General features: G+C 40.7%; 1 protein-coding gene across 2 annotated transcripts in view; it reads left to right on the top strand.

The window, feature by feature from the left end:
- SH3RF2 (SH3 domain containing ring finger 2) overlaps positions 1-26068 on the top strand; it is a 153366-nt gene that overhangs the window by 70767 nt on the left and 56531 nt on the right. For both annotated transcript variants that reach the window (XM_006874515.1, XM_006874514.1), the window contains exons 2-4: positions 9812-10081; positions 14618-14713; positions 24540-24863. In XM_006874515.1, coding sequence (XP_006874577.1) covers positions 9812-10081; positions 14618-14713; positions 24540-24863 — 690 coding nt within the window. The remainder of the gene's footprint in view (positions 1-9811; positions 10082-14617; positions 14714-24539; positions 24864-26068) is intronic.

Here is a 26068-nt window from a genome sequence, read left to right as displayed (position 1 = left end):
TCTCTGCTATGCATAGAGTTTTCAGTGACTAGCGATTCGGAAGTAGTTTGTCACTCTTTCTTCCTAGTCTGTCTTTGTTTTGTAGCTCATCTGAAACCAATTAGATGGATTGAAACATTGGCTGCAACAGTTGGTTCAAACAGAACAAGGATTGCAAAGATAGTACAGGGCTGAGCTGTGTTTCATTCTCTTGTACGTGAAGTCTCTATATCTCACTATATCTCTAGTTGTGCTTGTCTGTGGGTTTATTTAGGAAGATGTGTCCACTGCCAGGGAGTTTTAAGATTCTGACTGGCCAGTTTGGGTCCATGCGCCTGAGTGTGTGGTAGGACCAGACCAAATGGCATTCCCATTAGAAGATGTCATCTTCATCAGAAGATGAAGACAGATAGAGGTGGCTCCTCAGAGAATGGAGTGCTTGGTAAATAAACAGTGTAATTGTACTACGAATGTCTGTATGCCCTGGTTTCCTTTTGTCTGGGTTGTATGGATTATCTCTCCATCAAGAACATGGTCCTCTTTGTTTCCAGACCCTACTGAGAATAACCAAAGTACAGGAGCATAAAGTCTGAAGCCTTTTGAATATCAGAAAAAGTGGGCCTTTTAAGCATATTCAAGTTTCTATTTGGATTATCTGAAAAAGCACTCAGGAAAGGGAGTTTGCTGATGGCCTGACTGGGAGACTCCTATACCCCCCTTCTTACCCATGCTCCCTCCCCTGCTCCTGGGGAGACAGAAAACTATTATGGGTGATAAAAGCAATTACCAGCAATATAATGGGTGATAGTTGGTGTAGGATTTGGAATAATTTTCCCTTCAGAGTACAGTTTGAGGACCAGATAGAATCAGCCAGCTGAGTCTCTCCAGGTGCTTAACTTTTATGTGAGGGCTAAGGAGTTCAATAATTCATGCTAATGAAGTCAGCAGCTAGCAAATAGCCATCACACTCTTTTCAGACATTGATTACAAAACAGAGCCCCAGATGAATTTTGTGATGGAAAAACATCCTATGGGGAAGACGGTGGGTTGGGAAACCAAGAAGAGTAGTAGAGTCTCCAGGGTTTTGAGATCAAAGGAGCCTAGATCAAGTCTGTGATCTACCCTACATTGGACATGTGACAGACCGTGGTCTTGCTACACTGAACACCTCAAAACTTCAACTTGCACATCAATAAAATGAGGTCATATCACCTCTCACCTAGTGGTTTGTGCTCACATGAGTAAGGTGATACATGGAAAGCTCAGTAACATAAAAAGAGGCGTGACGTGTTAATTTCCTTCCCTTTCAGTTTGTGACCGCCTCTCTCTGTTTCTCTGCCTCTTACTCTCTTTGTACCTCTGTCTCTCCAACATGGAAGCCTCTGTTTCCTATAAACATCCTGTAGAACTTTCGAAATCCCAGGGAGGGGATTCTCCAAAATGAAAAGAAAGAGATAGTGTTCATGTTTAACATAGACTTCACAGTTCACTTCCCTGATACTTCCCTATATTGAAGGAATAAATGAAGACAATCAGGCAATTAGCACTTTCTCAGGGTTTAAAAGTTTACACGTCTTCAAAGAAATTTCAGTGTTTTATGCAGTTTTAATATACTTGTTCTGTAGTCATTTATTTAAAAATTTTAAAAAAGTAAGCCAGTTGCACTGGAGTATCTTCCAGAAAGACGAGGAAGGAAAGCATAAGCTAATTACAAAACTTTTATTAACACTCCATAGCTCCCAGTTGTGTTAAACAAGGTATAGCTCATACCAGTAACATCAATCTTGGGCTGCTGGTGAGCATGAGAAAAATGCAACTACTGAATCCCACTATAAGAGGTTATGATCAAATAGGTCAAGAATGAGGTCGAAGAATTTGCGATTTCTACTCTGTCCTATGGGATCAATATGAACTTTGGTTTTGGTATTGATATTATCATTACTATACAAAGTCAAAGGTGCTTAGTTTCTTTTCTTTTCGCAAATACAAAATTACAGTGTAATGGGCAAGATAGAAGTTTATTTCACTTTCAAACAGAAGTCTGGAAATAAAGCAGCCCACAACTAATGGCATCTCTGCAACTCAGTCTTTTTCCTTTTCTGCGTAGGTGTAATCGTCATCCTCATTTGTCCAAGATGGTAGCTGGCATTGTAACAATCATGTCTACAACCCATGTAGTTTTTGCTGTTGTTGTTTAGTGTCTTTGAGAGAGTTCTGACTCATAGCGACCCCGTATAGGGTTTCCGAGGAACAGCTGGTGAGCTGTTTATAATGGTTCAAACCAACTTTGCAGCACATTAACCCACAGCACCACACAAGGGCTTCTCAATCCATGTAGTAGAATGGAGGAAAGGGAAAAAAAAAAAAGGAACTCATTCTATCTCAATAAGGACAATTCCTAAAAGTTGTTTGCATATCATTGACCAGAATGTAGCTTCCAGGGAGATTGGAAAATATGATCAATATTCCAGATGGTCATACAAGGGGACTTCAGAAAATTTGTGGGAAAATTCCATTGCTTTTCAATTCCATTTTCCCACAGATTTTTTTAAGACCAACCCCTTCGTATACTCAGAAAATAGGGTCTTTATTACAATGGAAAACTGGGGAGAAGGAATATGGAGGAACAGCTGTTAGTTCCTGATTTGCTTAATCCTAGGAGTGTAGCTGGTTTAGATCATTTCTCAGTTATTCTTTGCTCTTGTCCCTGCTTCTACTTGCTTATATCTCAGGTAAGGAACATCTTCCCCCAAAAGAAAATAGCATGGCTTTCTGATCCTACTCAGAAATGAAAATACCTTTCATTTCTCATTTTCCAGCTTCACTCATTTTTATTTTATCATCCCATTTTAATAGATAATAAAATTATTTCATTGTAGAAAAGTTAGAAAACACAGTTAACATTTAAGAAAACCTTTTTTTTTTTAGTTATATATATATAGCAAATTTCATCACTCAGAAATAGCCACTCAAAATATTAGTGTATAGTCAATCAGTCATCTAGTATTTTGCCCAAGGTGAAAAAATGTGTATGCATTTGTAATGAAAGTATAGTTTACATAACAGCTTTTAACATCTTCTGTTACAGTAGTATATTGCAAGTAACTCAGTGTTGTTAATTATAGATAAACATCATCAATTTTAATGACTGCAGAGTTTTCCATTGTATGGGCTTATCATAATTTATTCAACCAATTCCCCATTTATATTCACAACACCATGGTAAACCTTCACTTGTCCACAAGTTACCAGAGGATGAACTGACTCCTGTGGTTTTCTAGTTCCCTGGACTTCCCTTACTGGATTCAGGGAGCAGCGATGGAGCCAATTCCAACTCCACCATTCCATCAGCAAAGTAATGGTCAGATTCTGTCTCTATCCCTAAGCTGCTTTTTAGATGACGCTGAGACTTGGAAGATCCTCCGAGGGCTGAAGTCATGTCTTCCCCACCCACCCCCAACAATTTATAGTTGACTATCACCATGACAGGAGCTCTGGTAGTGTAGTGGTTACAAATCGGGCTGCGAACCGCAAGGTCAGCAGTTCACAACTACCAGCTGTTCCACGGGAGAAAGATGAGGCTATCTGCTCCCGTAAAGATTTACAGTCTTGGAAACCCTATTCAGGGTCGCTATGGGTCCGAACCTACTCGACAGCACTTAACAACAACAACAACAACATCACCGTAACAGGGGACTATTTCACACTATTGCTGAGAAAAACCCAAAATACTCTCCCAGGTGACAATGAAGGGCTTTCTATTAACCCTAAATTACTTGAACATTCAATTTGCCAAACTGACTCCAAGCAAGACAGAGTGAAACCACTGCTTCGTGGATAAAACAAGTCTCATTTAGGGGGGAAAAATGACCTGACTGAAATAATTATTTAGATTGACAATTGATTTGACAAATGATGATTCTTTAGCTAATTTTTTAATTGATTGATTTTCACTAATTGTTTCTTTGTCTCATTTGAGCTTCCTAACGATCCAATCCCTCACGATATTCATACGTTCTAGAAAAGGCAGAAGACAGACTATACTCCATCTCTCTCAATGTCTATTTTCAAGCGATTTTCATCTCTATTTTCTTCCCATCAACACAGAGAAGTAGATAGAACTGATAACATTGTTGTTATATCACAGTCTTTTCTCCCTTGAAGACACTGGTGGATTTAACCCATTGACCTTTCAGTTAGCAGCCAAGTGCTTAATGATTGTGTCACCAGTAATTCTCCCTTGTGAATAAGGATCCACCATCCAGCTGTCAGATTGTCATATTGGGGTGGCTGTGATGCTGGAAGTTATATCATCAATATTTCAGATACTAGCAGGGCCACCCATAGTAGACAAGTTTCAGCAGAACTTCCAGACAGACTAGGAAGAAAGGTTTAACTGTCCACTTCCAAAAATTAGCCAAGCAAAACCCATGGGTCACAAAAGAACATGGACCAATGTGATGCTGGAAGATGTGTGCTGTAGACTGGAAGGTGCTAAAAAATGCACAGTGCTTACAGTAATGGACTTGAGCTTACCAACAATCGTGAAGATGTGCAGGATCAGGCCATGTTTCTTTCTGTTGTACATGAGATCACCAGGAGTCAGAGCCCGCTCAATAGTAACTAACCACATGGATGAGGATAATGAGAGCTGTCCTTTATTGAACACATGTTATGTGCCAGGCAATATGCTAAGTATGTTTTGAATGTTTTTTAAATTCCTCACATCAACCTTGTAGGTACTCATATTATTGCTCTGTTTTATAAATGAAGGGATTACGGTTTAAGAAAGATCAAATTAACAACCATAGTCATACAGTGGAAAGAGATGGAGCCAGAATTCAAAATCTGGATTCAGAAGATCCAGAAAGTGTTGCTGGCTCCCTCAAGTTCACTAGTTAAGTATTCTATTCCAAAGCCTGCTCCCAGCATAGTAATTAAGAACAAAAATCAGGCAGCATGAGTATAGACCCTGTATCTGCCATTTTCCTGCTGTGTCACTTAAGGCAAGTTACTGACCCACTTTTTTCATTATTATTATTGTGAATTGACTGAAGGTTTACAGAAAAGATCATCAGTTTTACATTCAACAAATCCTACACTTTGTTTCATTTCAATGACTGCAGTCCCATCCATGTACCAACAGTTTCCCCATTTTCCCCACTGTGATTCTTATTTCCGTTGCACCTTCCTTCCCATCTCTTCTCAACTTTGTCCTGAAGTAAATGTTGCCCTTTGATCTGCAATGATGGGGTATTCTATAGTAAGAATGGCTTTCTAGTGTTGTTCTTCCCTCCTAGATACCTATCTATTGCTTGGCTGAAAATTGGGCCACAAGGGTGAGTTCTGTTCCTAATCTGAAGGGTTAGTCTTAGGTGCCTCCAGTCTCTTAAATGTTGAATTTTGTTCCATATTTTCTCTTGCTCTATCCAGGACCTTCTAATGTGATCTATTTCAGAGCAGTTGGTAGTGGTAGATGAGCACCATTTAGTTCTTCTGGTCTCTGATGGTAACTTCATGGTAACTGATGTTCACACATTCCATTGGGCAGTTGTACTAGTTGATTCCAAGAATCTTCAAATTTTTATCATTCTTCTTTCATCCACGTGTCAAGAGACCAATAATTGAACCTTAGATAGTCGTTCAAGAGCTTTTAAGATCCCGGATGCTACTCACCAAAGCAGTATGTAGAACATTGTCCTTTGTGCACTATGTTAAGCCAGTTGACCATCATGTCCCCTGATGGTCCTGGGCCCTCAGACCCAGAAACTTTTTGCCTTAAGATGTTTGATAACATCTAAGTTTTCATCATTTTGTCCCCTGTTATGCTCCACCACGGAGTTCTGGTATGGCATTGTAGGAGAATGCACTGGACCACAAGGTCAGTTTGAACCACAAGGTCAGCATTTCAAACTCACCAACCATTCCTTGGAAACTCTATACAGGACCACTGTGACTTGGAAATGGCTCGAAGGCACTAAACAACAACAACATGCTCTACCACATTCATAGATGTGTTTGCGGCAAAGGGAAATGCCCATGTGCAAGTATTCTCTTTCAAATCCTTATATAGCTGTGGGAATACTCCCAGTCTCCCTTGCATACCCATTCAGCCTGTGTATGCTCATGGATCTGCCCACAGAACACTGTTGTTCCAGGTTTGCATATACAACTGTATTTAGCTCTATCCCCTTTAACCTTTGCAGACCTCCCTCCCTGTGTTTTCACCTGTCTTCATCATACTTCCGCCTACCTCCCTTTTCTTCTATTTTGTCATAACCATCACCCAAGCTAACATGTGTCTACCCTCTACTCTCCCTTCCCTCCCATCCTAGGTACCCATCATAGAATGATTTTTTTTAGCATGAAAGCCTTTTCTTGAGTTTTTACAATAGTTGTCTTGTACAATATTTGTCCTTTTGTGATTGACTAATTTCACTCAGTTCATCCTTGTTATGAGGTGTTTCACAAATAGTCATTATTCTTCATTGTTACATAGTATTCCATTGTGTGTGTGTTTATCCATTCCTCCATTCTTATCTATCCTGGCTCTTATTTCTTGTGTTTATATAACAAGTAGAGGAATTGCTGGGTTGTAGTATTTCTATTTCCAACTTTTTAATGAAGCACTATACCATTTTCCACAGTAGTTGTACCATTTTATACTCCATAACCTTACCAGCTGCACAGGAACTTTTTTTAAAGTACTGAAGAGCAGAGATGTCAGCTTGAGGACTAAGGTGCGCCTGACCCAGGCCACGGTATTTTCAATAACCTCATATGGATGTGAAAGCTGGATAGTGAATAAGGAAGATCGTAGAAGAATTGATGCCTTTGAGTTGTGGTGTTGGAAGAGAATACTGAATGTGCCATGGACTGCCAAAAGAACCAATAGATCTGTTTTGGAAGAAGTGCAGCCAGAGTGTTCTTTGGAGGCCAGGATGGCTAAGCTTCATCTCTCATACTTTGGACACATTGTCTGGGGAGAACATTGCTGAAGAAGGATGTCATGCTGGGTGTGGAGGGTCAGAGAAAAAGAGGAAGACCCCCAATGAGATGGATCAGCCAGGTGGCATCATTGATGGTGTCAAGTGTGGCAGCGGTAGTGAGGTTGACCCAGGATCGGACATTGTTTCGTTCTGCTGTGTATGGGGTTGCTATGAGTTGGTTCCAACTCGATGGCACCTGACAACAACAACAACAACAACCTTACCAGCATTTGTTGTTCTCTGTTTTTTTTTTTAATTTTGTCATTAATGCTGGGGTGAGATAATGTTTCATTGTTGTTTTAATCTTGGTATGGCACTGTGGGTTAATGCACTGGACTGCAAGGTCAGTTTGAACCACAAGGTCAGCACTTCAGGCTCACCAGTACTCCTCAGAAATCCTATACAGGGTTACTATAAGTTGGAACTGACTCGACGGCACTTAACTAACAACAACAAGGGCTAATAGGGACTCCTGGTATGGTACTGTGAGGATCAGCATTGGACTGAAAACCACAAGGTTGGCGGTTCAAACCCACCAGTTGCTTCTTGGAAATCCTATGCAGGGTCATTATGAGTCGGAACCCACTCGATGGCGTTTAACAACAACAAAGGCTAATAAACATGAACATTTCTTCATATGTTCGTTGGTTGCCTGAATGTCTTCTTTTGTGAAATGTCCATTGATGTCATCTGCCCGTGTTTTAATTGGGTTGTTTGTCTTTTTCTTGTACAAGTATTGTATTTTTTGATACATTTTAAAGAGTAATCCTTTGTTCGATGTTTCGTTCCAAAAAAAAAGAAAAAAATCCAGTTTGTGTATTCTGTTTGTACTCTTTGGCGAAATCTTTAGATGTCCATAAGTGTCTAATTTTTAATACTTCCTAGTCATTTGTTTTGTTTTGTACTATTTGTGCTTTTAGTTATGTTTGACAGTGTATTTATGCCATGTATCATGGTGCTATAGGATAAGCACTGGACTGCAAACAACAGATTGGTGCTTCAAGGCCACCAGCTGCTCCTCAGAAATCCTGTAGAGGCCACTGAATTGTCTCAGTGGCACTTAACAACAACAGAACTCCTAAATTTGTCTCTATTTTTTCATTGGTGATCTTACTAGCTCTAAATTTTGCATTCAGGACTTTAATCCACATTGGGTTTGGTTTTGTATCGTTTGTGAGATTTCCGTCTTGTTTCCATTTATCTGCATATGGATTTCCAGTTTCACCAGCATCGTTTGTTGAAGAGACGATCTCTTCCCCATTTAATGTGTTTTGGCCCTCTGTCAGGATGGATTCACTTCTGGATTCTCAATTCTGTTCTATTGATCTATGCATCTATTGTTGTAACAGTATCAGACTGTTTTGACCACTGTGACTGTGGGGAAATTTTTGAGATCATGGAGTGAGAGGCCTCCAACTAGGTTCTTCCTAAGTAATACTTTGTTTATCTGAGGTCTCTTTCCTTTCCACATAAAGTTAATGATCAATTTTTCCATCTCTTTAAAGAATGACATTGGAATCTGGATTGGGATTGCAGTATATCTATAGATTGTTTGGGGTAGTGTTGACATTTTCACAATTTTAAGTCTTCCTATCCATGAGTACTGGTAGCGTAGTGGTTACGAATCGGGCTGCGAACCTTAAGGTCAGTGGTTCGAAACTACCAGCCGCTCCGTGGGAGAAAGATGAGGCTTTCTACTCCCGTAAAGATTTACACCCTCGGAAACCCTGTACAGGGTCGCTATGGGTCGGAACCGACTCGAAGGCACTTAACAACAACAACAATCCATGAGTATGACATATTCTTCAGACATTGTGAGTCTCTTTTGGTTTCTTGTAGTAATGTTTTGTAGTGTTCTTTGCATAAGTCTTTTGTTTCTCTGGTTAGATCTATTCCTAAGTATTTCATATGACGAGTCAGACTGCCAACCTCAAGGTCAGTAGTTCAAAACTACCAGCGGTTCCACGGGAGACAGATGATGCGTTCTGCTCCCATAAAGATTTGGAGCCTCGGAAACCCTGTGCAGGGTCAGTATGAGTTGGAACTGACTCCACAGAACTTAACAACAACAACAGTGTAAATAGCATATTGGTTACGAATCAGGCTGCTAACCTCCGGGTCAGCAGTTTGAAACTACCAGCAGGAGAAAGATGAGGTGTTCTGCACCCGTAAAGATTTACAGCCTCGAAAACCCTGTAAGTCAGAAAAACTGAGTCCGAACCGACTCCATGGCACATAACAACAGTGTAAATAGTATTGTTTTCCTGATTTCCTTTTCAGAGTTGTCTTTATTAGGAAAGACAGTTTCCTTTTTTTAAGGAAAAATCTGATTGGTTTTGTTTGTTGATCTAGTACCCTGCCACTTTGCTGAATCTTTCAATGAGTTCCAATAATTTTCTTGCTGAGTCTTTGGGATTTTCTGTGTATACGATCATATATCTCATCTGCAAATACAGAGAGTTGTAGTTCTTCTTGTCAATTTCAGATGCCTTTAATTTCCTTTCTTGCCTTATAGCTTTGGCTAACACTTTCAACACAGTATTGAATATGAGTGGTGATAAAGGGCATCCTTGTCTGTGAACCATTCTTGCCTGAGTTACTCAGCTGATAAATATGGATAATAACAATGTCTATTTAGAACTACACCGTAGATTAGATGAGATTACCCACATACAGCACTTAAACAAACAAACAAAAAAGTGACCTTCTACCACTGAGTTGATTCTGACTCATAGCGCCCTCAAAAGTGCTAATTAGTTGTTAATATTGTACCTGGTGTATGTGCATGTGTATATTGTTGTTGTTAAGTTTGATACATATTTTATGGGTCTGTACCACTACAGGTGCCTCGAGCAAAGGCCTTGTGCAACTACCGAGGGCAGAATCCTGGTGACCTGAGGTTTAATAAGGGAGATGTCATCCTTCTCCGGAGACAGCTTGACGAGAATTGGTACCAGGGTGAGATCAGTGGAATCAGTGGGATCTTTCCAGCAAGTTCTGTGGAAGTGATCAAGCAACTACCCCAGCCACCCCCGCTCTGCCGTGCCCTCTACAACTTTGATCTACGGGATAAGGACAAGAGTGAGAACCAGGATTGTCTGACCTTCCTCAAGGTAAGATCCTGGTCACTGTGGTGGAACAGGACATTGTTTGTTTAACATTTGCTGATTTTTACAAAATTTTTATGTTTTATACATTTTTAAAATATATGAATATATAAAAAGTCCATGGATGGTGTAAAAGGTTTGTTTGCACTTGACTATTAACCTAAAAGCTGATGGCTTGAACCCACTCAGTGGCACTGCAGAAGAAAGGCTTGTGAATATACTTCTGTAAAAGATTCAAAGCAAGAAACCATAGTGGAACACTTCTACTTTGCACACCTGGGGTTACCATGAGTCAAAATCCACTTGGTGACAATTTAGGGTTTTTTGGTTTGGTGTATGTGTATATGTGTGTGCATATTGTTGTTGTTAAGTTGTTAAATGCCATCAGTAGGTTGTGGCTGATAGCAATCATTTCCAAGGAGATGCTAGTGGTTCTGAAGCAGTGACCTTGCAGTTAGCAGTCCAGTACTTATCCTATAGCACCACGCCAGGACTCCATGTATGTATGTTGTTGTTGTTATTGTTAGGTGCCATCAAGTCAATGTCAACTTATAGTGCCCCCTTGCACAACAGAATGAAACACTGCCTGATCCTGGGCCAACCTCACAATTATTGCCACGCTTGAGCTCATTGATGCTGCCCACTTTTCCAGTCCATCTCATTGAGGGTCTTCCTCCTTTTCTCCGACCCTCCACTTTACCAAACGTGACATCCTTCTCTAGCGACTGATCCCTCCTGACAATATGTCCAAAGTATGAGAGACGAACCCTAGCCATCCTGGCCTCCAATGAGCACTCTGGCTGCATTTCTTCCAACACAGATCTGCTTGTTCTTTTGGCAGCCCATGGCACGTTCAATATTCTCCTCCAGCAACATAACTCAAAAGCATCAGTTTTTCTACGGTCTTCCTTATTCACTGTCCAGCTTTCGCATGCATATGAGGTTATTGGAAACACCATGGAGGGGGCTTCAAAAGTTTGTGGAAATTTTGAATTTAAAGGTAATGAGATTTTTTTTCCATGAACTTTTTGAAGCCGCCTCATATGCATGGATATATGTATACACATATTTGTCTGTCTACCTCATAATTCAAGCTACATAGATATGAAATCTCTAGATAAATCTGCTGGTAAGAATAAGAGATAAGAGTTTGATACAAATGCTTAAGCCTTCTCTATGTAATTACAAACATGCTTATTGGCATATTCAGTCACTCACTACAGATCTTTCTGAGCATCTCTTATTTTCAGGCCCTGGAATACAGCATGGGTGAGACACAATCTCTGCCTTCGTGGAGATAGAGTATTGAGAGACACAGACAAGTAAAGAGCAAATTGTAAACACAACTTGATAGCGTCCTGTAGAACACTACACAGCTCTTTTCTTTTTGTCATGCCTACATCTAGAAAGATCTTCTTGCTGACTAATTCTACTAATTCACAGTGTTCTGTTTTGTTGTAAACATAGTATTCAAATTACTTTAAACAACACAGTAATAGAATCACATCATTATTGATATATAACTACTTGCGAGATATCTTTTTGAAAATCTTACTATTTGACCCCTGAGATTCTCTCCCTCTTTTAATACAATATGCTTTTATGATTATCCAATATGTTTGTTCCTTTTTAATCAGCTGATTCTTCATCGTTTGCTAGTAATAATAGTTCTACCCAAATCTAGCCTGTTTTAACTCTTTAGAGTTAGTATTTAACTTTAGAGTTAGGATTCAACTATGCTCACAGAAAGTTAAGGTGATTGATGGTAGATCACTCATAAGTACCAGAAGTAGCATTGCTACAAAGACTCAAAAACGTCTTTTGTTTTGTAAAATATTTTTATTCCACCACTACCAGAAATGACTTCAGATTTCTCACACCAGATAACCTCACTTTCCTCCATCATTGAAATAAAGATCTCCATTATTGTCTGGCATCTCAGAGTGAGGCTCCTAAGGAGAGTCATTCTGCAGGCTGAATGGCAAAGTTCATACTTACAGTACTTGTAGAGGAAGGCCAGTTTAATTCCACACGCATTTAATTGAGTATTTACTCCATGCCAACTCTTAGCTCTGGCATTCAGGTGGAGGAGGACATAAACAGGAAACATTATGTGCTTCTCCATCCCTCTCTGGAAATTTTGCAAACTAGGGGCCCTTAATCAACATGCCCATCTTTGTGCCAGGCTGGTCACTGTGGGTAGTCTTTATCCCTACCTTCAAAGAGCCAACAGTCTGGTGGGAGAAACAGACTCGTAAATGGGAACTTGTGGTCCAGGGGCCAAAATGTAAGAGGGCTGAAATTCCACTTGGAATCTCAGGGCTTCCTAAACTCAACATATCCAATTTATACTCTAGATCTTTCCTTCCAAAGCTGTTTTCCTAGTGTCCCCTATCTCAGTAAATTATACAGTTCATTCATGTATTCATTCATGCATGCATTCCAGAAATACTTATTAAATGAGTGCTAAGAGAGTGTCACTGTGTTAGTTCCTGGGGATACAGAGATGATCAAAACAGACGCGGGTACTGCATACATGGAGTTGTGGTTTGATGGCATGGACAGGCATTAAAGAGGTGATTGCATATTTTTCAAATTTATTTTATTTTGTTGTTGTTGAGAATATACACAGCAAAACATATATCAATTCAACAGAAGAAGCTAGTGTGTATAAGTATGTGATTAGAAATTGTCATAAGGACAAAGAAAGCTATGAGAAAGTTTAATGCAGTAATGAATTTAAGTTTGGGTCAATCTAAATTGCTGAGTGGCCTATCTCAGGAGGTCAGGGACATCTCTCTGAGGAAATGACACTTAGACCAAGGCTCAGTGGATAAATGCCTAGGTTGAGAATGATGAATTCATATGAATGTGAAAGTGAGTGTACTGCATTTGTATGAAGCACAAGAATTGGCAAAATAAATTTATCGTGCTAGAACTTAGAATGTGGTTGACTCTTGCTAGGTGGTGGAAAAGGTCATGAAGGGTGCTGGAAATTTTTTATATTTTGATCTGTGTGGTGGTTTTGTGGGTATATTCAAATATAAAAGTTCATTGATGTATACATCTAAGACGTATACACACTTTATGTATACATGTGTCTATGTTTTTAAAAATATTTTAAAAATCAGTATGTATACGTCTGTGTGTGTGCGTGTGTGTGTGTGTGAATGTACATATATTTGGACTCTTGGTGTGGCTCTGTAGGATAAGCACTGGACTGCAATCCATAAGGTCAGCAGTTTAAACCTACCAGCTGCTCCATGGAAAACCTAACATGATGGGCCACGATGAGTCAGAACTGACTTGATAGCACTTAACAACAGCAACCTATATATAGGCGTGTGTGTTGTTGTTAAGTGCCGTCAAGTTGGTTCCGACTCATAGTAACCTGTATAGGGTTTCCGAGGAGCAGCTGTTGAGTTTGAACCACAAACCTTGCAGTTCAAACCAACCATGAGGTCGAGTGCTTATCCTACGGCGCCACACCAGGACGCCATATATATGTGTATATGTATATGTGTGTATGAGGTTAGGGGTTACAGGTTGTATTATTATATTGGAGAAATAAATAGATAGCTTAGTATATTTTCTTTCTTTGGGATATCTTTAAAAAATAAATAAACACAACTTTCTAAATATGCACATTTCAGAATATTTAGAAAATATTCATAAATACACAGAAGAAATGAATTTTTACACTAAATTCCTATGGTTGGATTTAGATCACACACACACACATACACACACACACACACACACACACTTACGTTTGGTTAAGTGCCTGGTTGCTCACTGAAAGGTTGGTGGTTCACATTCACGCAGTGACTCCTACTTCCATAAAGATTACAGCATTACAGCATCCAGTTTTTCCACTGTCACATGGGTGAGATCACTATGAGTCAAAACTGACTCAAGGACACTCAACAAAAAGAACATATATGCTTTAGCTTCTTAGAAAGTGTTCTGGAAAAAATACATACCAAGGTGTCAATAGTGATTTTATCTCTACTGTGATAGAATTTTTCTTTGTTTTCTTCATCTGTATTGTCCAGTGTTTCTACATTCTACATATTACCTTTTGTATTAAGAAAAACTTGAATAAAATAGTCACTTTATTATTTGATATGCAAAGAAATGAATAATTCATTCTTAAAAGTCTTTAAAATGAAAATGAAGTTGATTCCTTCATTTGATGAGTAAAAAATCTGTCTTGCTATGACTTTCATCTTAATTCATCAAATTAGCTTAAACGAAAAGCCCTGATTCTGCTGGTGGTTAAAAATTGGAAATATTTCCATGTTTTTATATTGGGTTCCATGAACCCTCCAAATAATTTCTGGGGATACTTCTTGTAGTCTTGAGTCTTTTCTCTTCCAGAGAAAAGGACAATTTCAGCAGAAAGATTTAGTAAGTAAATCATAAATATGCTGCTCCATTCCTTCTGCCCTACACCATCTGGACCCCCACACTGACCTCATTGATAGCTTTCCCCACCTGAAATCTGAGTAAATGTTGACCAGGAAATATTCTCTCTTTCAGGATGATATCATCACCGTGATCAGCAGAGTGGATGAAAATTGGGCTGAAGGAAAGTTGGGAGATAAAATAGGCATCTTCCCTATCTTGTTTGTGGAGGTATGTGAAGATCAAGTCTGCATCTTGATTAAAGCTTACTCAGAAATATACATGCACCACAAGAATTCCCGGGCGCAATTCCTGTTTGATCTGAGGCCTATTTCAAACCTAACTAAAGTCTTTAAAGTGAATATATATATATATATCTTTTTTAGGTACTTTCTAGTCCTTGCAAGATTATGGGGAATAGGACCGTTTTCATTCTGTTAATAGGAGTGTAAATTGGTGCAATCTCTCATACCCAAATAAATTAATAAGTATATCAAAAGTCCTAAAAATGTGCATCTCCAATTAGTCAGCAATTCTACATCTAAGAGTTTATTGTGAGAGAATGCTTGAATGAGTGCACAATACTAAATGCATAAAAAAATATTTACCACAACATTATGTGTACACTTGTGAAAAATCTGAAATGATTTAAATCCAACCATAGGAATTTAGTGTCAAAATTAATTTATTCTGTGTATTTATGAATATTTTCTAAATATTCTGAAATGAGCATATTTAGAAAGTAGTGTTTGTTTGTTTTTAAAGCTATCCCAAAGAAAGAAAATATACTAAGCTATCTTCTTATTTCTCCAATATAATAATACAACCTGCAGCCCCTAACCTCACTGGTCATAACCCTTACCCTAACTTGGTGAAGCACATTACAAATTTGAAAGAGCAGTTCTATTGCTTAACCATGTTTGTTGGTGTTTATCAGACATAAAGCATCAAAAATTACCCAGGGAGAGCAAGGAAAGAGTCAAAGGCATGCTCCCTCCCATCTAGGACTGTGGGGTAAAAACATAAGTGATCAGGATAATGCCCAGATTTCTGGTTTGAGAGTCTCAGTCTGTGGTAGAGCTGCTTTCTGGGTTAAGGAACATTTGTTGAGGAGGCACAATTATGGTGATTGGAAAATAATGGCTAACTCTGTAAAGGCAGAATTCAGCAGCAACTCATACCTAGTTGGACACATACGAAGTTATCTTCATTGTCTAATGCTGATATAACATAAATATCACAAGTGGATGGCTTTACCAAACAGAAATGGATTCTCACACCGTTTAGAAGGTTAGAAATTCAAATTCAGGGAGGCAGTACTAAGGGAAGGCTTTTTCCAAGGGCTTTGTTGTTTCCTTTGAACATCTGAGGGCCTGGTGTTCTTTGGAGTCTCTATGTGTCATGACATAAATCTTCCCGTGTCTAGGAGGTACTTAACACAGGGACCCCAGGATCAAAGGATCCACTCCTGCTCCCTGCTCTCCTTTCTGGGTGGCACTGAGGTCCCTCTCCTTTCTGCACACTTCTCTCTTCTTTTATCTCTTGTAAAATAAAAGATGTGGTTCAAGGAAAGGTATGATTTGAGTAAGGATACGACTTAAGTAAGGATGTGACTTGAGTATGTGACGTGAGGAAGGGTGGAACTATGAAGGCTGTAGCTCAAGATGCACCACCCCACACTAATCTGCCTCATTAATATATGGCCCACTGCCATCGAGTCAGTTCCAACTCATAGCAACCCTGGACAGGGTTTCCAAGGCTGTGAATCTTCACAGACGTAGAAAGCCACATCTTCCTCCTGCAGAGAGGCTGGTGTGTGTTTAAACAGCCAAGCTTTTTTATGATTAGCAGTCCAGGAGCCCTGGTGTGGTGCTGTGGGTTAATGCTCTGGACTGAAAGGTTGGTTTAAACTGCTTAGTCCATGGTTCAAGCTCACCAGCTGCTCCTCGGAAACCCTATACAGGCTAGCTATGAGTCAGAATCGACTCAACGGCACTTAATAACAACAATTTATCCTATAGCACCACCAAAGTTATGATTTATAACACATTACAAAATGGAGGATAACCCATCAGATCACAAAATGGAGGACAGCACCACACTATTAGGAATCAAGGCCTAGCCAAGTTGACTTATATTTTGTGGGGATACCATTCCATGACAGAGGTACTTAGCAATTTCTTACAGATTTGAACTTGCGTGATCCTCTTCATTATTTCACGAAGCTTCTTCATAGCTTTAAGAAAAAAGGCACCACTGATTTCATTATCCATTTCTGAGACCCTATTTTACAAAACTTCTACATTTAATGATTATTCATTTGGATACTTTTTACCTCTCATATTAGTGATTACAAGAACCCTCAAGATTATCATCAAACTAGCCATTGCTTCATTTGTTCTCCTAATTGCTAGGAAGGGGAAAAATAATCAAGTGGTGTCTCTAATCTGGGAACCTGGTTTTCAAAAATTACTTGAAATCTAAATTGAGCTTTTTAAAGCAGCACTTATATTTTGACTCTAGTCGTTTCATTAAGACTAGTACTTGCTGAGAACTCTTTAAAGATGCTTTGAATTATTCGTGTCATGCAAAGCAATTGGAAGGAAAGGAAGCTTTCTTATGATGGTGATGGGTTTGTTTGTTTTTTTTGGCATAAACTGCATTTTTTTCTTGTTAATGTATCATTTCATTTCTTGAACATTTTCTTTCTTGCACCTGGATAAAAAAGGTGGTACAGCAAACACTAAAATCACGCCCATTCTTGCCCGGACTTCTCCAGCGGGGCCTGTCTGGGTTATGAGTCTTGTTCAGCCCAATGAACCTCAAGGATATTGCTTCAAATGAGTGGGTGTGAAGCTAAGAGAACTCCAACACTTCCCCAGCTGAGCTATTAATCATGTTGGCAGAGGACAGGAGAGACGCAGAGTCCCAGAGTCCTTTGTCAGTGCTGATGGAAAAGGGGATGGTAGTGCTCACCTGGAGGCAGCGCAATTAAGTTGAGACCAAAAAAAAAAATTAACTTATTTCATTATAGCTCTGTTGTTGTTTTTGTTAGGTGCAGTCAAGTCACATCTAAGTCATAGCGACTCCATGTAACAGAATACAACTGCCCCATAGGTTTTTCTAGGCTGGAATCCTGGTGTGGCACATAGGATAAGTGCTCTACCTCCTCAAGGTCAGTTTGAACAGCAAGGTGGCGGTTCAAACTCACCAGCCTACTCCTCAGAAAACCTACATAGGGTTGCTATGAGTTGGAATCGACTCAACAGCACTTAAAGACACAACAACAAAGTTTTATAGAGGGAGATCCTTAGAGGGAGGTCTGTCTCCTTTGGAGCCACTAGGCATATTTGAAGTGGCACCTTTCAGTTAGTAGCCAAGCACTTAATCACTGTGCCACCAGGGCTCCTTATTACAGCTCTGGATGACCATAAAGATCTTGATTTGGTCCGCTCAAAGCCTATGGATTGCCCACTGAATCAATGAACAATGGAATGGTAAGTACTCTGGGGAACATATGCCATTGTTCCTAGTCCAGACTGCCTTCACAACTTGCCTAGACAATTTCAGTAACCTCCTAATTGGTCTCCCTATTATCTACTTTTCATTCAAAGCCAAAACGAGCTTTTTATTTTGAGATTTGTTTAATTTCTATACAATAAAATTTACTCTGTTTGGTATACAGGTTCATGATTTTTGTCAAATACATTCAGTTGTATAATGATGAGCACACTCAAGATAAAGATTAGTCCCAACACTGCCCCCCCACCCTCCAAAAAAAAATCCCTCATCCTGCCAGCTCTTTATATTTAACCTCTTCCCCAAGTTTCTACTCCTGGAAGCCACAGATCTATTTTCTGTTCCTATTTTTTCAAAATGACTCATATTAATGGAATCATACAGTATGTAGCCTTTTGAGTCTGGCTTCCTTCACTTAGCATAATGCATTTAAGATTCATTCATATTGTTGTGTATATCAAAAGTGCATCCCTTTTTATGACTGAGTAGTATTCCATTTATGGCTGTACTAGAGTTTGATTAAGGTCGCTATAAACATTTGTATACATGTTTTTGTGTGGCTATAATTTTTTCATTTCTCTTCGGTAAATACCTAGTAATAGGACTGCTGAGTTAGATGCTGAATATCTGTCTAACTTAAGAAACTGACAAACTTCAGAATGAGTGTTGTTTTTGTTTAGGGGGGGGAGGTTTAAGTTTTTATTGGGAATTGAGTGAAAGTTTTCAGGGCAGATCATCAGTTTTACATTTGACAAATTATATACTTTATTTTATTACAATGATTATAATCCCGTTCATGTACCATCAGTTAACAGTATTTCTATTCATTTTAGCTTTTTTTTTTAAAACACTCAGGCATATATTCTAAATTTACACATCAAAAGGCACATTCTGCAAGCCTGCCTCCTGGCCACCAACTCTCAGTCCCTCTCTTTCCATGAATCTAGAGTCCTCAGCTGCTCCTTCTCTCCATGTCTCCATCTCTGTCTCCATCTCTGGTGTTACTGCTTCTCTGGATAGGGTCCCGCATTCCGCTTGTGCTCTTCTCCTTTAATGGTCCTAGGGTCCTATGTTTCTGGACTATAAGATTAACTATTCCCCAGGTTTTTTTACAAAACTTCTACCTTTACGATTGTGACAGTCGCAATTAGTCATGATAACAATTACTCACTATTGAATCAGAAGAATCTTATCCCTATTTCTTTTTATGAGACCCATTTAGACAAGATGAAAACTAGTCAGTGGAGAATCTATCTTCCTCCACACACTCTCAAACTAAACTCCCTGTTGAAACCTTTTAAACCAGTCACTTCGTGCCTTTATCACCTCCTCATTTTAGGTAGCCAATGTCTAAATTGCCCATCCCTATCTACCCTGTATACAGAGGGGATAGAATTGATACTTAATGTGAAGACTACTTCTCTCTCAGTTGGTATTTTGAGCTACTACTTCCTTGACTATACGGTCAAGTTCATCAAATTGTAGCAATTTACCCCATTTCCTTTATCAAAAATTTTCTTTTTTATCTTCCTCTAGTCGAGTTCTGATTATCAAGTCATCAAGGATAAGCCAAATGGGTACTAGAATGAGTTTTTAAAAACATAACTCAGGTCATATCATTCCTCTACCTAAATCCTTCCAAATTCTTCCTCTTATATCTGGAACAAAGTGAATTATCCCAGGCCATTTGTGATTTTACCCCTACTTCTCTAGACTTACCTCTTAGCACCTACTCTGCACCCTCTCCATTTTAGCTTTCTGTTTCTTCTGTCTTTTCCTCAAACATGCTAAGCTCCTTCACTCCTAAGACCTTTCTACAAGCTTATAATAAGGAGCTCTGGTAGTGTAGTGGTTACAAGTCAGGCTGCTAACCTGAAGGTCAGCAGTTCAAAGCTACCAGCTATTCTGCAGAAAAATAATGAAGCTTTCTGTTCCCATAAAGATTTATAGCCTCGAAACCCTATGCAGGGTCGCTATAAGTTGGAACCGACTCCACAGCACACAACCACCACCACCACCACAAGCTTATAATATCTCTATGAAGTCCCTGAGTGGTGCAAATGACTAATGCACTCAGCTGCTAACCTAAAGTTGGAGGGTCAGATCTACCAGACCTGGAGACCTGCTTCTGAAAAACCAGCATTGAAAACCCTTTGAAGTACAATTCAATTCTGAAATTGTGGTGCAGTGGATTACTTAATGTGGCTCTTCCAGCTATAGTCTTTGTGCCTCTCACACAATGATTGCCTTGTTGTTCTTGTCAACTGTCCTTGAGTCTGTTCTGACTCATAGAGACCCTGTGGAGAGGTTTGGAGGAGCGGGTGGTGGGCTTGAACTTCAAGACCTAGCAGTTAACAGTCCAGTGCTTATCCTACAGTGCTATACCAGGACTCTAATGATTGGGTAGAATCATGCAAATAAGGTGTTTGTAGCCCACCAAGGAAGGAGCTCTGGTAATGTAGTGGTTATGAGTCAGGTTGCTAACCTCAAGGTCAGCAGTTCCAAACTACCAGCTGTTCCATGGGAGAAATATGAGGCTTCCTACTCCCATCAAGATTTATAGCCTCAGAAACCCTATACAGGGTCACTATGAGTCAGAACTGACTTCACAGCACACCACCACCACCACCAGCAGCCCAACAAGGAGACTGAAAAGCTTGCTTCCAATGCAAATAAGATTCATGGAACCCTTGTGGGATTGTTGTTGTTGTTAAATGCCATTGAGTCGGTTCCAACCCATAGCGACCCTGTGTAGGGTTTCCAAGGAGCAGCTGGTGAGCTTGAACCACCAACCTTACAGTTCAGATGGCTTTGTAGTCTGGCACATTAACCCACAGCGCCACACCAGGACTCCCCTTGTGAGGTAGGACCATGAAAATAAGGTCTATGGAACCCTAACAAAGGGATTGTTGTTGGTGTTAAGTGCTAATTGCTGTCAAGTTGGTTCCAACTCATAGAGACCCTGTATAGGATTTCCAAGGAATAACTGGTGAATTTGAACTGCTGATCTTGCCTTCAAACCAACAATGCAGTTGAGCACTTATCCTACTGTGCCATGCCAGGACACAACAAGGGGATTGGTTAGGCTTAACATGAGTCGTCTTAGAGGCAGAAAGGAATAACCACTACCACCAAGAAAAATAGATGAGAGTAGAGCACATCTTTTGACCTGGGTCCCTGTGCTGAGAACCTCCTAGACCCAAAGACACAACAAGAGTTGTAAACACTGGAGATGGCACAAGATAGCAAGAACAGTGGCAGATTGAACATCAGGACCAGGAGACAAGTGCAAGATGGCACAGTAGGCTCTATGGCCCACAAAGCAAGGTGGTTACAGTGGGTGCCAACTCACGGAGCGAGAGAACTGTGCCTTAGGACAGGAGCTTGCTGTTGGAGTAGGGTGCCTCCGAGCACTTGTTGACAGAGCTAGACTTGCAGACTCAAGAGCTAAAGAGTTGAGCACCTTCAGTCCATGTCTTATTGGTGAAGTTGGGGACCTCTGGGCTAAACAGCTTTGTAACACTTGCCCGAGCAGGGCAGAGGCCAGCTGAGGTGTGGAGGCAGAGTAGGGGCTAGAGAGAGACCTGCCTGTGAGCATGACTGAGAAGAGGCTGTCCTAATGGAAAAACTGTATCCTCAGCATTTCCTGATCCTGAGTTGCTACCTGTTCCTTCCCTAATAAACCCCATAATGGTGAGTATTGTCTGTGGGTTCTGTATGGCCACTGCAATGAACTATCAAACCCAGATGAGAATTAGAGAGTTCCATGGGAGGGAGAGCTGCTTTTTAAATTGTTAATAAGGTGGGAAACAGGAGTTGTACCTAGCCTCCACTTCAGAGGAATCGGCCTTGGACTGTTGATGGTGATTCTCTCTCCCCCTTGCACAGTTAGACATCAGAGGTCTCTAGCAGGCCATTTTTACTGACACACACACAGGATTTCCCTAAGTCAGAATCAAGTCAGCATCAACTGGTTATAGTGCGTCTGCCTGGCATGTTCTTACTCTCATCTTCATGTGGCTACCTCCTTGTCATCTGTGTCTCAGCTTAAATGTCACCTTCTCCATTGGTCTTCCATGACCCTCCAATCTACAGTAGCAGCTTCCCCTGGTCACTGTCTCATCAGAGTACTTACTGCTGTCTCATGTTTGGTTTTCTGTTTACTTGTCTACATGCTGAGTCTACCGTTTATAACTCACCTTCCCTGAAACTTGACTTGCTTATCTTTAAAATGGAAATAATGTCCCTCCCCTGCTTCATGACTGTGCCATAATAATAAGAGAGAAACCACATTTTCTTTCAATTTTTCAATCTCATCTATTTTAAGCCTCTACATGTTGTCGTTAAAATGTTCTTCAACAGACAAATTTCATTTCCTTTTACCTCTATAGTTAAATCTCTAAATCAGAGTAAGACTTGTGGTTGTTGAAGGCAACTGGGGATAGTTTGAATCCAATGCTGCCCAATTGGCTTCAAGTCCTCCTGTCTACCCCACCTGCTGCAGACCAGAACTACTGCAAAGTGTTTTCTTGGCGGGAATCATTGTAGAAATAGATTTCCAGGTCTTTCCTCCACGGTGCCCCTGGGTGGGTTTGAACTACCAAGTTTAGGGTTATTAGTTGAGGGCAAGCCATTTGTGCCGCCTTGAAGAGTGACAAGTATAATCGTGGAAATGTAAGTAGTCATCCTGGAATGTTTTATTCACACAAACATGTTTTAAATTTCTGAAGGAAATGAATTCATAAGAGACCTTGGTAGATAGGGTTGTTGTTGTTGTTGTCAGGTGCCATCGAGTCAGAACCGACTCATAGTGACCCCATGCACAGCAGAACAAAACAATGTCTGATCCTGGGCCAACCTCATTACCGCTGCCACACTTGATGCCATCAATGATGCCACCTGTCAGATCCATCTCGTTGGGGGTCTTCCTCAAACGATATTTGTTTTGTGGAAATTTACCAATATTTAGGGAAGGCGCATACCTCTATTCTAGCATAATAATCTGCTGAAACTGGCTGGCTGGGCCTGAATTATACAAACTCTTGCTACATTTTCAGGAACTTTGCTATTCAGTAATTAAGCCATCAGTAGCCTGAACTCGGTCATCTATGCCATCAAAGCCAAAACAAAACAAACAACCAAAAAACAGTTGTTGAGTTGATTCTGAATGCATGTAACCCCATGTGTGTCAGAGTAGAACTCAGTTCCATGGGATTTTCAATGGAGTTTTTTTGGGAAGTTAATTGCCAGACCTTTCTTCCAAGGCACCCCCAACCATTACGTTAGCAACCAAGAACATTAGCCTTTTACTCCACCCAGGAACTCTATTTAAACCACAGAAATGGTAAATAATCAGGACCTTTTCTTTGCTTTTTGAGAAACAATTTTCTAGCACATCACTGACTAGGAGATACAGAACAAGAATGAGGGAGAACTGTAATGAATCAAAAGGATATACAGGAAGTAGAAAAAACAAAGATCCAGGGCCCCGAATGAATTCCAAAGTATGAATTTAAACAACTTCATCCACTTGTTCTGCAAATACTCACTAAGCATTCAGTCTAGGAGACAGCAGAGAATATCATGTGCAAGGTCCCTGCCGTCAGACAGCTAACAGTCCAGTAGGGAAAAGGCATGTAAATGATCACACTCAGAGTGAAAGTGTAATGAGGGGAAGGCACAGACTGGGGGGTACAGGGGAACTGAAGGATGAGTGGAGGAATTTACTGGGTGAAAAGAGTCAGAAAAGAGAACTCTGGCTTGTTTTTAACCCCCTTGTTGTTGTCGTTGTGGTTAAGTGCCATCAAGTCAGTTCCGACTCATAATGACCCTGTATAGGGTTTCTGAGGAGCAGCTGGTGGGTTTGAACTGCCGACCTTGTGGTTCACAGTTCAGTGCTGATCCTTCAGAGCCAACACCAGGAGTAACCCCTTTGGACTTCAGTTAAAAAAAAAAAAAAAAAAAGTCCAACCAATTGCCGTAAGTCAATTTCAACTCATGGTGACCCTACGTATGTCTGAGAAGAACTGTGCTCCTTAGAGTTTTCAATAACAGATTGTTCAGAAGCAGATTGCCAGACCTTTCTTTCTACTTCTGAAAAGGCTGGAACTTCCAAGCTTACAGTTAGCAGATGAGTGCTTAACCATTTGCACCACCCAGGGACTCCCAGAACTCACTCATAAAATACCTACTTTGCAAGAGAGTTGTAGAACTTACTGCTGCAGGATAATGCACTGGACCAAAGGGCAGTTTGAACCACAAGTTTGGTGGTTCAAAGTCACCAGCTGCTCCTCCAAAACCCTTTACAAGGTTGCTATGAGTCGGAATCCACTCGACAGCACTTCACTTAACGACAGCAATCGCTATAGCAAAGTACCTGGGACATAGTGATAAAAGATGGAGGTTGTTAATTTGCTGGCCCTGAGGTGAATGACTAGGGACATGGTATCTGAACTGGCATCAGACCAGCCTGGGTAAGACTTAGCTGCTCATATTAGATCAGAAAGACTAACTTGTCATCGGACCTTTTGTCTTTCAGCCAAACCTCACTGCAAGACACCTCCTAGAGAAGAACAAAGGTCGTCAGCTTTCCCGCACAAAAACCCTGTCTCTGGAGTCCTCATCTCCCAGAGGCAAAGCAACCAACTCGCCCACTCTCCGTAGGGGCCCTGGGTCCAGGAGGAAGGCACCCGGGCAGTTCTCCATCACGACAGCCTTGAACACACTCAACAGGATGGTCCATTCTCCCTCAGGGCGCCATATGGTGGAGATAGGTACCCCAGTGTTGATCAGTTCCAGCAACCCCTCTGTCATCACTCCACACATGGAGAAAGCAGACGTTCCACCCAGCTGTGTCGGACAGGTAGGGAACAAACCTCTTCCGGGACTGCACCTTGGAATCAGGATAGGTGATTGCATAAGTTCACAAGCAATGTTTGCTGTTTCAGAATGGCTAAGTCCCCAGAATGTATTAATAATAACTAAACCCTATATAGCATAGTGGTTACGAATTGGGCTGCGAACCGCAAGGTCAGCAGTTCGAAACTACCAGCTGTTCCGCAGGAGAAAGATGAGGCTTTCTGCTCCCGTAAAGATTTACAGCCTCGGAAACCCTGTATAGGGTCACTATGAGTCGGAACCGACTGCACGGCACGTAACAACAACAACAAACCCTATATAGGGTGGCTATGGGTCAGAATGAACTCAACGGCACTTAACAACAGCAACAAGTTACTACACATAAGGAGCTCTGGTAGTGTAGTGGTTATGAGTTGGGCTGCTAACCTCAAGGTAAGCAGTTCTAAACTACCAACTGTTCCTTAGGAGAAAGATGAGGCTTTCTGCTCCCATAAAGATTTACAACCTCGGAAACTCTGTACAGGGTTGCTATGAGTCAGAGCCAATTCCATGGCACATCACCACCACCACCATAACCATATATGGGAGTCCTAGTGTGGTGCTGCAGGATAATGCACTGGACTACAAGGTCGGTTTGAATCAAAAGGTCAGCGGTTCAAACCCACCAGCCACTTCTTAGAAATCTTGAGTCAGGACCCACTCAAAGGCACTTAACAACAACAGCAACATTGCCATATATAAGGAGCCATGGTGGCATTGTAGGATATGCACTGGACTGCTAATTGCAAGGTCAGTAGCTCAAACCCACCAGCCATTCCATAGGAGAAAGATGAGACTTTCTCATCTCAAATCCCATAGAGATTTACAGACTCAGAAATCCTATACAGGGGTCACTAGGAGTCACAGTCGACCCAATGGCAGTGGGTTTGGTATTGGTATTGCCATATACAAGAAGCCCTGTTTGTGTAGTGAGTTACATACTGGGCTGCTAACAGCAAAGTCAGCAGGTTTCAATCTACCAGCAGTTCCGCAGGAGAAACATGAGGCTGTTTGCACTTGTAAAGATTTACAGCCTCCAAAACCATAGGGAGCAGTTCTACTCTATCCTATATGGTGTTGAGTTGGTGTGAGTCAGAATCGCCTTGATGGCAGTGGGATTTGGTTTGGGCCTTGCATAAATAATATGCAATAGAGCTGTAGATGCATGAT

The sequence above is a fragment of the Chrysochloris asiatica genome, unplaced genomic scaffold (assembly GCF_000296735.1).
Source record: "Chrysochloris asiatica unplaced genomic scaffold, ChrAsi1.0 scaffold00280, whole genome shotgun sequence".
Classification (NCBI taxonomy): domain Eukaryota; kingdom Metazoa; phylum Chordata; class Mammalia; order Afrosoricida; family Chrysochloridae; genus Chrysochloris; species Chrysochloris asiatica.
The sequence above is the reverse complement of the archived record's forward strand: the minus strand, read 5'-3'. Positions and strand labels throughout refer to the sequence as shown.